The sequence below is a fragment of the Vombatus ursinus genome, unplaced genomic scaffold (genome assembly GCF_900497805.2).
Source record: "Vombatus ursinus unplaced genomic scaffold, bare-nosed wombat genome assembly UNPS02014832.1, whole genome shotgun sequence".
NCBI lineage: Eukaryota > Metazoa > Chordata > Mammalia > Diprotodontia > Vombatidae > Vombatus > Vombatus ursinus.
The window spans coordinates 3,660,616-3,674,507 of record NW_020954610.1 but is presented as its reverse complement, the minus strand read 5'-3'; the positions used below and the strand labels follow the sequence as shown (position 1 = coordinate 3,674,507).

General features: G+C 39.2%; 1 protein-coding gene across 1 annotated transcript in view; it reads right to left on the bottom strand.

Annotated features, from left to right (window-relative positions):
• The window catches only part of LOC114025602 (ras and EF-hand domain-containing protein-like), a 107,309-nt gene extending 94,061 nt beyond the window's left edge, over positions 1-13,248 (bottom strand). The window contains exon 1 of the mRNA XM_027839080.1: positions 12,365-13,248. Coding sequence (XP_027694881.1) covers positions 12,365-12,789 — 425 coding nt within the window. The 5' untranslated portion in view covers positions 12,790-13,248. The remainder of the gene's footprint in view (positions 1-12,364) is intronic.
• Between the last annotated feature and the right edge of the window lie 644 nt (positions 13,249-13,892).

Below are 13,892 nucleotides of genomic sequence, written 5' to 3'. Positions count from 1 at the left end.
TATGGATGTCTAATGTCTGCAATGCAGATGATCCAGAAAACACTAAAGCCTGAGAACAAGATGCATTGCCTGGGTCAGCTAGATGGAACAGTAGATAGGGCACCCATCCTGGAGCCAGGAGGACCCGAGTTCAAATCAAGCCTCAGACACTTACTAACCGTGTGACCCTGAGCAAGTCACTTACCCCCATTGCTTCCAAAAACAAATATTCGTTGCCCTAGGTCGAGGTATCATACAAACAAGGCTTGTTTCCCTTCTAAGAGGGAAAGGAATTGAACAGCAAGGTAAAAAGTTATTTCTGTGCTGTACCTTGCCTTGTAAGAGATGCTGATGACAGAAATAATGACCCCTCTCACCCTGTGCCCACATCCAGCTTTAGCAGGCCTCAATACTCCCAGTGATGCCAGAACCAGATTAAACTGTAATTGGAAGATATTTAACAAAAATAAACAAAAATGTAATAGAACATAAATAATATTAACATGGGGTTTTCTAGGTCAATGTGTAATGTGCAGGGCTACTTAGTTACAATTTAGTGGCTCAGTTTCTGCTGAGTTGGACACCACCGGTTTAAGAGATACAAAGAGGTTTCTTCCTCTAAGTAAGTAGGTACTACATAGAACTTCACAGAACAAATCAAGTTTGGATTCAGTCGTTAAGGATCTAGAGGGCCACATGTGACCTCAAGGCTGCAGATTTCCTGTCGCTGCATATAGCCTATTTAAACCCATCCTGCAATGGAAGAAATTGAAGCTGAGAGATTTGCGATTAGGTGATTTGCCCAGAGTTACATAATCCATGTCGAGTTAGAATCTGAACCCATATCTCTTGACTCCAAGTCCACTCTCAAATCAAGTTGACTCTTTATACTGCATTGGGTTCTATCATGATCTGCTCAGCCTTCTCTGCCTCAATTTTAAGTTACCATTCTGTGTTTTCAACACCTTTAATGCTAGACACAAAAGCAGCTAGATGGCACAGTGGATAAGGAGCTGGGCCTGGAATCAGGAAGACACAAGTTCAAATCTGGCCTCAGATACTTACTAGCTGTGTGACCCTGGGAAAGTCACTTAACCCTGTTTGCTTCAGTTCCCTCACCTGTAAAATGAGCTGGAGAAGGAAATGGCAAACCACTCCAGTATCTCTACCAAGAAAACCCCAAATGGGGTCACTGAAAGTCAGGCACACAAGAAATGAATGAACAACAATTCTAAACAACAGTTAACTCTGATTATAGCATTACTTGGGGAGAAGGGCTAAGAGTAACATTAAAATGTCTATAAACACATGATGGCCCTCATGGATACTCCTTCTATTAGTGCAGGTTGTAGGCAATCCATACCTACTCATTCTTTACAATTCTTATCCACATCAGTCCATAAATTCTCTAGCAAGCACTGAACTTGGAATCATGGAAAATTAGTTCAAATTCCAGCTCTGCTATTTACTTACTATCTGTGTAGCTTTGGACAAGTCAATTAGTGTTTCTGGATCTCACTTTCCTCATTTATAAAATGAGAAGGCTGGATGAAATGATCTCTTCAGCATCTTGAGCTCTAAAACCATCCATACAGGAGCTGCTAACATGCTAAAGGTCTTCCCTTGCTCACTGAATATCCTGTGAACATCAGGGACCAAACTATGTATGAGGGATTTCTCTTCTCTTCAGACTTTTCAGAAGATAAAGTTCTGGCTAAATTTCAAAATACCATGACCTATATTTCAATCTGACTTCATAAATTAAGCATATTCATATATTGTTAATATTACTTACACTTTAGTATTTTTAAAGCACTTTCTTATTCCTTATTCCATCCGATCCTGATGGTGAGCCAAAGCAGTTTTCTCATCCCTTATATTGAACCAATCCTGCATTTCTGGTATAAATCCAGCCTTGTCATTATGTATAATCTTTTAAAAATGAGATAACTTCTTTTTCATTTAATATTTTTGTGTCAATACCATTAAGGATCTTGATTTATATTTTTCTTTCTCTGCTTTGTCTCTCCTTGGTTTAGGTATCAACATTATATTTGTATTATACAGGAAGGTTGTTAGGATTCTTTTTCCTATTTTTGTAAACAGTTAATTTGAATGAATTGTTCTTTGAATATTTTATAGAATTCACTTATAACTCCATCTGGATCTGATTTATTTTTCTTTCTTTTGGGACATAGTTTATAGTTTGTTGATTTCTTTTTCAGAAATTGAGTTATTTAAATTCTCTATTTCTTGTTCTTTTAATTGTAATATTTTATGTATTTTAGACATTCATTAACTTCATTTAAAATGTCAGTTTTATTGTTTTATGACAATAAATTGGGTAAAGTGGCTTCTATTGTTTCCTAGTAATTAGCTAGTTATAGTACAACAGATACTATATTAGGCCTGGACCCAGAAAGTTGCTGTTTCAGTTGTGTCCAACTCTTTGTGACTCCACTTAGGGTTTTCTTGCTAAAGATACTGGGAGTGGTTTGCTATTTCCTTCTCCAGCACATTTTACAGATGAGGAAACTGAGACAAACAGAGCTAAGTGACTTGCCCAGTGTCACACAGCTAGTAAGTGTCTAAAGCTGGATTTGAACCTAGATCTTTCTGATCCAGGCCCAGAGCTCTATCAACTATGCCACCTAGGAAGACCTAAGTTCAAATCCAGCCTCAGACACTTACTGGTTATCTGACCTTGAGCAAGTCATTTAACCTCTGTATGCTTCAATTTCCTCATTTGTAAAATGAAGATTGTAATAGCACCTACCTTGCAGAGCTGTTGAGAGAATCAAATATGCCTGCACATAGTAAGTACTGCATGTGTTATTATTATTATTTTACCTTCAAGTATTGCGAATTCTCCATTTTAATCTTTTGATAATGGTAACTTAATTTTCTTCCTTTTTTAAAATCAGACTAGCTAAATGTTTATCTAATTCATTAGTTCTTTTTTAAACTTAGCTCTTAGCTCTATTTACCACATAAATATTATTCCTTTCAATTTTCTTAATCTCTTTGATTTTTCAGAATCTCTGCTTTTTTCACTCAATCCTGTGCAACACTTCTCCATGTTCTTCTACCAATCCACTGTGTGGAGCTGCCAACAATGCTAGGGACCCTCCTCTAGATCTAATGTTGTTAAAATACCAGTGGATTGTGTAGGCCTTCCTCTGCTCCTGCTATGTGATTGGACTACCTTTTTTCCCTTCTACAGTCATACATTTTTCTAACATCCTTTGTACCATTTTTTCCTGCAATTTGTTATTTGTCAATTTTTTTTCTGACTTACATGATCCTTACTTCAGCTAAGTAGATACCACCACAGTTTTCTATGACTTGTAGATACATAATCACCAGAATATTGATGATAAAAAGGGGCCTTTGTTTCAGGGAGAATTTGGAGAATCATTAAAATATGTGTATAATATCCCAAAGGAAAACCAAGGCATGATCTTATTCTTTTTAAATTTTGGGGTTAACTTAATTTTAAAAAATCCAGTTTCACTGACACTCCTGACATCTGTCCACAGACCCCTTGGGGTCCCCTGACCCCAGGTTAAATACCCTTGATTTTTACTGTCAATGTGTATATTATTCTCCTAGTTCTCCTTTCTTCACTCTGTATTAGTTTATACAAGTACCTTAAAATCTCACTGCACAACTAGGTAGTGCAGTGAGTAGAGCACCAGGCCTGGAGTCAGGAGAACCTGAGTTCAAATGTGGCCTCCAACACACATTATTTCAGCTGGGGAGGGAGACGGAGGCAGGGGAAACTTCATCCTTGACACTTTCAGGGTCTCCAGCACGCTCTGGGTCCAGTGTTTTTGGAAATTATGGCAACTCAAAAAGACAAGTTCAGAGAAGCCCTTAACACCAGACACCCACAAGAACAAACTAATACAATTGTAAAACACTCTTCATAGAGACACCTAAATAATTGGAGAAATATTAATTGCTAAACAAATATAACAAAAATGACAACACTGTTTAAATTAATTTACTTATTCAGTGCCAAAACCAAACTGACAAAGGACTACTTTAAAAGATTAGGGGAAAAACTAATGAAACCACCTAGAATTGATAGTAATTATAATAACTATCCAAATCACTAATTATTAGAGAAACTAATTAAAATAGTTTAAGGCTTCACCTCACACTCACCAAATTGGTAAAGACCACAAAAAGGGAGCAATTATAATTATTAGAGGGATTGCTGGAAAACAGAAATATCGTTGCACTGTTGGTGGAACTGTTAATTTTCATTCTGGAAAACAATTTGGAACGATGTCTCCAAATTCACTAAACTGTATATACCTTTAGACCCAGCCATACCACCATGAGGTCTGTACCCCAAAAGGAAAACAAAAGAGGAAAAATATAAAAATAAAATAAATATTTATATAAAAATATTTATAGCATCTCTTTTTATTACAGTAAAGAACTGAAAACTAAGGGACAACCCAGCAATTAGGGAATAGTTGAACAAATTATTTCAATGCTGACCACAACTTTTGTTGCCTTTTTCTGAATACTTTAGCCCTGGAGGAGATAATCGCAGACTGAACTCAATCATCAAAGTAGAGAGAAGGGACAGTTACAAGTCTAGCAATAGTTGTAGGAACCATTAGTTAATCTCTCTGGATGTATCAGTGCTAATAGTTCACTATCATGTGTTGAACACACAGTGATCACTCAGTAAATATTTCTTGAATTTAAGTAACAAAGGCCATCTCCTTAGGAATATGCCAGATACTTAAGACATCGCATAGTAACAGTGGGGTTAGGGGTATTTCATACTGAAGTCATTATCTTTGAAACTGTCCTACCTCCTAAAAATATCAAGTTCATCTGTCTGGAGAAAAGATGTCTGATCTTCATACCAATAATGATTTCTTATAAAATTCTTGGGAGATGGTCGGGCCAAAAGATCATTTAGAGCTCACATCTGCCCTTCAGCTAATATCTCAGTAGTGCCTGAAGCATATATTCTATTACTACAATGTTTGCCCACTAAGATGGCCTGTAAAATGCTTTATTATTCACTATCAAGAAGCTTCTCGATGATGAAGGAAGAGAACGTAAATACTTTTAGGGTAGGAATTATTTCATTCCTACTGATGCAGCTGGTAGTATAATGGACATAGCAATGGACCCAGAGTCAGGAAGGCTAAGTTCCAATCTGGCCTGATACTCTTACTAGCTTTATGACCCTGGGCAAGTTATTTAACCTCTCTTTACCTCAGTTTCCTCAACTGTAAAATGGGGATAACAATAGCACCTGTTGTAAGTATCCTGGGCAAGTCACTTAACTCTGTTTGCCTCAGTTTCCTCAACCATAAAATGGGCATGATAATAGCACCTATCTCAAAGGGTTGTTGTGAGGATCAAATGAGATATCTGTAAAAGTGCTTAGTGAAGTATGTAGCACATAGTAGGTACTACGTAAATATTTATTCCTTTCCCCTTCTACTTCATTCTTTTTAACTGTATCCGTAAGGCCTAGCACAGTGTCTGGAACATCGTAGGTAGTTATTAAACACTTGGTGATTTGGTGATGTATGAATGTGAAAGTAACAGAGTAGTAATGTGCCATGAGAAATGGCAAGAGGAAAAGCTGGAACAAAACCAAACTCATATGAAATGACTCAGAGTAAATGGAACAGAGTAAGGAGAACAATAAGATTATAATAATACAACACAACATAGTAAATAAATAAACTTAAACTTTGAAAGACTTAAGAAGTGGGATCAATGCAATGACCAACCATGATGCCACTGGGGCCAACGATGAAGCGTGCTACTACCCATATCCTATCAGAGAGCTGATGAACTGAAGAAGTACAACAAAGCGTATGTTTTTAGATATGGCCAATAAGGGAATTTGTTTTTCTTGATTATGAATATTTGTCACAAGAGCATTATTTCTCTCTTTAAAAAAAGAAAGAAAAATGGGAGGCGGGGAGAGGAGAATGTAAAAGAAAGGGGATCTAGCAATAGGGATGCCAGAAAAGAAAAACAAAAGTCCATTGGAGAAGTTTTAAAACGCACAGAAGAGAATATAAGGAAGGCCAAAAGGAAATAATGGGAAAGCAGGACAACTTTGAAAGTTTCATATTTATGTACTTAAAGGGAAAAGTAAGCAAGTACCTTAGAAAGATTTGCGCCATCCTCTTTTTCTGTTCTATTTTAAAAATGAAAATGTTCATTTAATTTGATGTTGATAAAATTTTGAATGTTTAAAAGAAAAAAAGGATAAAAGGGGAAAAGAGAAAAAAAGAATGGGAGAAACATGAACATATTTATAGGAACAGAGGAAGAAGCCACTAATGGGAGAAAATGATAAAGTAATGTTTGATGGAACAAGTCTCAGAAGAAAGAGAAAGAATCATCCAGTTGATTCAAAAATTTAAAGATGAAAGAAACCATAGGCATGACATAGAATTCAACCTCCTCATTTTGCAGATAAGAAAACTTAGGCTCTGAGCCTTTAGCTAAGTTGTCCAATGTCACCCTAGTAGCAAGTGACTTAGGCAGTTTTTGAACAGATGCTCAACTCCAAAATCAATGTTCTTTCCATGGTAGGAGTTTGATCACAGGAAGAGAGAACATTCCTTGACAATGGGAAGACTATCTAAGCCAAAGAGAAGAAGGGCAAAGACAAAGACATTTTGAGGTGTGGAGACAGGGAAATGGGAGATGTTAGGAAAGCTAGCCATCCTCCTGACTTATCTAATACTCTGATCTCACAGTTGTTTGACCTCCTCAATTCCAAGGATCTTCACATCTCCATTTACAAAATCTCCCTGTAAGGAAGAAATAGCAGATTCTTTATAGGGAATAGGGTGTCTGGACCTGTGATTTCATTGTTGTAGGAAGCTCCTGGATGAAGAGATCCCCTCTATTAATCCCGGTTTCCTCTTTCATTTCTAGTCTTAGAGAGTTTCCTAGTGCAGAGCTATCAAAAACAGGGGCATCACTTCCAACTTCCAAGTGCAGCCACAATTAGCTTAAAATGTAATTGGGAAATATTTAACAAAATAAATTAAAATGAAATATAACATAGCTGATATTAATATGTGGTTTTGTAAGTCAATATGTGGGCCACAGGTATCTTTATGTAAGATTTTGTTCCCTTCCCCCCCCTTTCTATTTGAGTTTGACACCATTGGCCTAAAGCAATGAAAAATTCAGTGACTTGCACAGGGTCATACATCTAGTATCTGTCGAGGGCAGGACTGGAAGCTGGGTCTTCCTAGCTCCTAGGCCAGCCTTGTACAATGCCACTCTACTCACTTCAAACTAAACAAATCTAAAAATGATCCAATTTTCCTTTTCCTACCTATCCCCAAACCAGCTCTTCCTCCCAAATTTCCCTATTTCTGTCCATGACAATACATTCTCTCTGTCAGACACAATCTTAGAGTCAGTTTTAATGACTCTGTTCATCCCCCATATCTAGTCAGTTACCAATAACACAGTGTCTTAGTATTTCTAAAGCATGCTATAATTCTAAAATAAATTCTGTGGTAAATACTACAAAAGCTTTATTGCTCCCATTTTACAGGTACACATAATAATGGCAGCTCATATTTATATCACACTTTAAGGCTTACAAAGCACTTTCTCAAGCAACTAGGGCTCAGAGTAGAAGTGGCTTATCCAAAATTGCATTGCCTAAGTAGCAGCTCTGGAACTCAAACCTATCTACCTCCACACTTACCTTTCTCTCTCTTCCCCCACCCCCATTATAACAAATTCCAAGTCCTGTTGATTCTACCTTCAAAAGTTCTTTCAATTCCATTCTCCTCCCATTTCCTTCTACCACTATTTTTCAGGTCTCTTTTTTCTCTTTTTCCAGACAAAGTTCTCATTAGTCTTCCTACTTCTCATCTCTGGCTTTCAGATTAACTGAAACCCCACTATCAAATTAACCTTCGAGATATTCTTCCATGTTGATGCTACTCCTCATATGATAACCTTCAATAGCTCCCCACTGCTAACTAGATCAATTTAACCTCAAGGGATGTGGGCTTTAAAACCCTTCTCATCTTAAACTACCTTATCTTATTCTCCTTCCTCTCTTGGAGCCTCCATGTTCTAGACAAACTTGACCATTCATCAAGCCCTCAACATGTCCTATACTTCTCTATGTCTTTCCATGGCTTTTACCGCTACTGGGAAAAGCCCTTGCCTCACCCCCAATCCCTGCCTAATAAAATTTTACAAGTCCCTTAAGGTCCACCCAAAAGTGATTGCTTCCTCCTCTGAGATGCCATAAGACACCACAGACTTTGTACCTCTTACGTAATTATCACATTCCATCTTATACATGCATATTTCTGTGTATCTCATTTTATAGTACTGAAAGTCCCTTGAAGGCAGACCACATACCATGTTTATCTGATAGCCTTTAGCAGGCATTAATAACTAATAAAAAGAATAAGAATAATAGAGATTATAACAGTATTTACATAGTGCTTTAAGGTTTGCAAAATGCTTTATAAAATTATCTCATTTTATCCTTGAAACAACTCTGGAAGATAGATGCTCTACATTATCTTCATTTTACAAATGAGGAAACTAAGGCACAAAGGAGTTACTAGGCTTGCTCAGGGTTATACAGCTAATAAGTGTCTGAGGCTGGATTTGGAGGTCCAGCACTCTAAGCACTGAACCACCTTACTGCCTAAATGAATACAAAAATGATACTGAATGAACCCATTCTGATAGGACTTAATTTTAACATCACTGAGTGGAGGAAGGGCAGAGAGAGGCCTAAGAGGCTATTGAATGAAGATTCAATGCTGAAGTGACACACATGTTTTGCTTAAGCCCTCAAGGCACAAACAACCTCTTCTATTTAAGACTATGACTCTTAAAATTTCCTTTCATAATGTCTCTCACAAAACATTTGCTATATGGAAAGTCATTGATACGAAAAAAGGAAAGAACTAGTTTGTTTCAGGAAATCATCCTCTGCCATAGAGACTTAAGGTAAACCAAACCACCCTTGCCACTTCCTTTTGGCAAAGTATTTCTTTTTCACTTTGCAAACTGTAAAACAGAAAGAAAGAAAACATATCCATACTACAATGGAAGTGTGGGTCCAAGTCCTGGCTGTTTCTCTTACTATGATCCTTGGACATTCACTTAACCCCTCCTATCCTCAGTTTTCTTATCTATCAAAAAGGGGGGGGAGAGTCATTCAGGCATTCAACAACCCTGTAATAATTGCTCATTGTGTGCTTAACTGTATGATAAATTTAGATGACACACAGTCCTTGAGTTTACAATTCAATACACTTGTCCTATGTGGAGATAATTAAATAAGACACTATGTTAAAACATTCTATAACCATAAAATGTAAAGTATTACAATATTGCATGACAGGCAACATGGTATAATGGAAAAAGTCCTAGGCTTACAATCATGGCACTGCCACTTATTTGTCAGACTCTGGGCAAACAATTTAAACCTTAGGGTCTCACTTCTCCTATTATAAAATGGAGAAAATAAAGCTCACATTAACCTACCTCACTGAATTGAGGAAAGTCCTTTTTAAATTACAAAAAGCTATAGAAATATGAGTTATTAAGATCCCTGAAGTCAGAAACCAAATCTCAAATATCAATCTTTGTGCCTGGTGTAATATTCAGTATTTGTTATTTTTAATAATATGGGAAGATTTGCAATATTTACATATCATTTTACTCTATTAATATTATCACAGTGTACTACTTTTCTTTCCACCATATATTATTCAAGCTTTACCTTAAATTCATGGTACCATATGTGGGCGAAGTTGATACTTAAAAAAAATCCATAAACCATCATGTCATGTTAACTATACTTTGTCAATTCTGGAATAACTATATTTTTTTTCTAATGTGCATCTTCAAAGGCAAAACATTATACGTTAAATTTCTCTCTCTCAATGGTTAACATTATATTGCTATTCCCGTTTTACAGATAAAAGGAAACCTGACAAAATTAAGTACAGAAAGATTTACAGATCGTTATTTTGGTATTGGTAAGTAGATTAAAACTTGTTCTAACACAAGTGCTATATTAGATCATTTTTGTCCTTCTGAAATTTTGTAATATAAATTTTTATGTCACAAATATGGCGAACAGAATTAAGCTCATTTAATTCAAATGAATAAAATTTTGCACCTCAATACACAGTTCTGTAGGAATAGAAATCCTCCATTTCTTAATTCATTAAGACGCTTCTGCCAGCACTTAGCACAGTACTTGGTACATAATAGGCACTTAATAAGTATTTATTGTCTGGCTGACTACTACAGAAATCAATTCCTCTTACACCTAATTTAGCTCATGTTACCAAGAACTAAAAAGGATTTTTTCAGGAAGTGCTGTTTCATTTTCAGGTTTGGTAAGAAGACAGAAAGTACCAGGAAGCGAATTAGGTTTCCAATTTACCAAATACAACTGGTGGCTGCCATGGTTACAATCAGATGAAATAATTCAGTTCTTTTCCACTTGAACAAGTATAGGAAGGCAAATATTGTACTTGTTAATCTCAGGTCTGAAAGGGGTGGTGCTTAGAAGACAAACTCAGGCAGGTGACATTGGAGCCCATTAAAGTTAATAAGGTTTGAAGTTTGTGGAAAGGCACAATTTCTGAGGTACAACAAATTACCATTAATAAGGACTGCTAGCCTGCCACTTTGAAACCAAATAATTATCTATTTTCTTACATAGACACTTAAGCGTTAATCATTTATTAATTTAAAAAGACTTGACAAATTTGAATAGAGAAAACTCATTTAGAAGCTTGTAGCTTTTTACTTATTTTCATACATTGATTTTCTTAAATGATTTACAGATGTGATAAGAGTTCACCCTGTTAATGTTAGGATCTGTTCCTTTTTTTTTTAACCATTGTTTTTCTCACCTAGCCGGGGTCAAGCTAAGAAAGAGATGAAACAATCCAAAGAGAAGAGAGGTAAGCCCTCATATTATTTTAACAGCAAGATAAAGCACCTTGGGATACATCACCTATCAACCTAGGCAAGCTAGAGTGTTTCAGGGTTCAGAATTTTAAAGTCAATCCCAATTGTATCCCAATTGTTTTGCAAGATCACCAGGACTTCAAGCTGGAAAGGACCTTAGAGGTCATCTAGCTGTAGTCCACCTGCCTGCTTTTCAGAGAAGGATTAAATTTTTAAAATAACAGAAGTTTCTTCCTAAGCTTCTTCACTCTCTCTGCCTAATTCCTTTGACACTGTAGTAAATCATTTCTTAAGATGTTACAGTGAGAGCCACATTGGATCTAGCAGGAGAAGGAAGAGGAAGAAGGAAATGGGGTTTTCCCTAAAGGCAAGACTGAGCCCTGGAACTTGGCTCACCAGAGAGAGCCCACTCATTCATTCCTTGCCTGGTTTCTTCTCAGGTGTAGTTTCCTTTCACGGGTCTGAAAGAACACAATGTGTCATGTGATACATCTTTAGGGAGGGAGACGAGCATTTAACCAACCAAAATGCTGCCTTTTCTACTCCACAATTAAGGAGAGAAAGGGCTTAACTCCATCTCATCAAACATCCAAACAACAAAGCAGAAAAGTTTGCATTTCAGAAATTAAGAATTAATGGAGACATCTCGCAAAACCTTGGAAGAGAAATTTAATTCTGAAAATGGAAGCCAAAGGGGCAATATTGTGCAGTTAGAGAACACTCAAATTTCCTAAGGAATGGGCCAGCCAAAAAATAAATAAACAAAAGTGAAGAGTAAAAAGATTAGATAGCTATAACTATCTCGGTCATAGTCAACAGAGTGCTTTAAAATGAGGGGGGGAAACACCACAGAGTATGGGAAAGGCGCGCGGGGCGGGGGATTACTGATTTCACTGAGTTTAAAGGAGTGGTAAAATCACTGATCTTGAAATTAGAACACCTGATTTACAGGCGCAGCTTCCACACTCAGCTGTCTGACGGTAAATTTACAACCTCCCTGAGCACTTATCTCCCTCCTCAGTGAATAGGAGTAAACCTTCCACTAACTACCTAGCAGTGTGGGAATGTGCTGCGTAACCTTAAAGGGCAATGTGAAGATGAGTTATTAAAGCTCATTTCTCCCTTCAGTGTAATTAGCAATGCATCCTAGTCAAAAGGTCAGACATTCTCATACACAACTCTTACTCTCTGAACTTGCTTTCTCGGCTCAGTTCTACCGAATGACTTTGAAAGACTGAAATAGAAAGAGACGGGGGAGAGTGATGAAACTTTTAGAGGAAAAAGGTAGCGTTCCACCTGACACCTCTGGGGAGAAGAAAAGACTGAAAGAAGGAAACCCAGAAGGAAAAAAAATTTAAAAAGACAGTTAACTCTTTCCCTGCCCCCGTTCTTTACTTACCTAGGGATGAACTTGGCTTCCTCCCCGAGCCGGACTTCGAAGTCTTGCCACGCTTGGCCCAAGCTCTTCATGCCCCACGGAGCAGCCAAAGCCGTTGCCTCTCCCTCCTCTCCTTCCTCATCTGTCTCCACCGCAACTGCACCCTGTGCCAGCTCCAGCTGCGGTGGCCGCTCGCCCCAGCTCCGCCGCCGTCGCCGCCGCCGGCTGGCCCCTTGGAAGCCCCGGGCGAACTCCTGAAAGGTGATCGCCCCGTCGCAGTCGGCGTCCAACCGCTGGAAGATCGCTTCAGCCTCTTCGGGCCGGACCTTCAGCTCGGCACACAAGGCGCTGAACTCTTCGCGTTCGATGCGCCCAGAGCGATTCGCATCGCAAGCGAAGAAGAGGGAGCGGAGCCGGGAGATCTCTGGTTGATTGTCTGGCTCCATCCCGCCTCGGTTCGGTCCTGTTCCGTCCCAGGAGGCTCAGCAGCCCCTGCAGGCGGCAGCCACCCACTGGGGCTCGTTGCCGATCCCGCCCCCTCCCCCTGTCCCTGGGCAGAGAGTCTGGGGGAAGATCTGGAGACACCTGCTGGGACTGCCTGCGAGTTTGGCTGGCCTGACTAGTTCTGTCACTTGAGAAAAGGTCCTGTCAGGACAAAAGCGCTTCTGTAGCTGAGCTTCCAATCAGAAGCTCCTGCTGGTCGGTTACCCCCTTGGAGTGGTATTCCGCAGACCAAAGGCGCACTACCCTTCTCAAACTCCGAAGACCCCTGAGCTAATTGGAAGAGGATCGGCCCAAGCCCGGGCCCCAGTAGTAGCACCAGCACAACTGAGAGCGCAGCTGCTCCCAGGCCAACTTTCCCAGGAGCCGCTCTGCAGCTCCTCCCCTACTCAGGACTTCCCCAAGACTAGAGCGGAGTGTGGAGTCGCGGATCCCCTTGCCTTCTGGAGCTCTCTTGGGAGTGGGGGCGGGGGAGGGGGGTGATTCTCTCTTGGTGCCTACTGCTAAGAACTGAGAGTGGGGAGAAGGGAGGAGGAAAGAGCGGAAAGACTGCAGGTATAGGGGGTCTGCGAGGCGGCAGCTTCTCCCTGGGAGAACCTCAGTTTCCTCTCGCCCCACCTCTCACCCAGCTGTTAGTCTTCAGGTCAGTGCGTGCATTGTTACTCCACCCAGCCAAGTGCTCCGCGTGCCAAGGCGCTCTGCTGGCAAGGGCGAGGGGAGGTACTGAGCCAGAAAGGAAAAGGAAGGGTGACAAAAATTACCTTCTTATCAGCAATTTCGTTCGCCTGGTGACACTCAACTTTGTTTGTCTCAAATCCCGTGATGCTACTATGCCAGTCTTGCTGCTACAGATTCTGTATTGCTCCTGCCTCCCTGGAAATTCGAGGCAAGATCTTGCCTGTCTAATATCAGGCAATTCGTAAATGCATGAGATGTTGCCAAATTATAGTATCTGAACAAAATTAATTACAGTTCTGTAGTATCAGCCTTGGAGGCCCAATAATTTAATTTGACAAGTATTTATTATAGACCAGGGACAAAGGAAGGA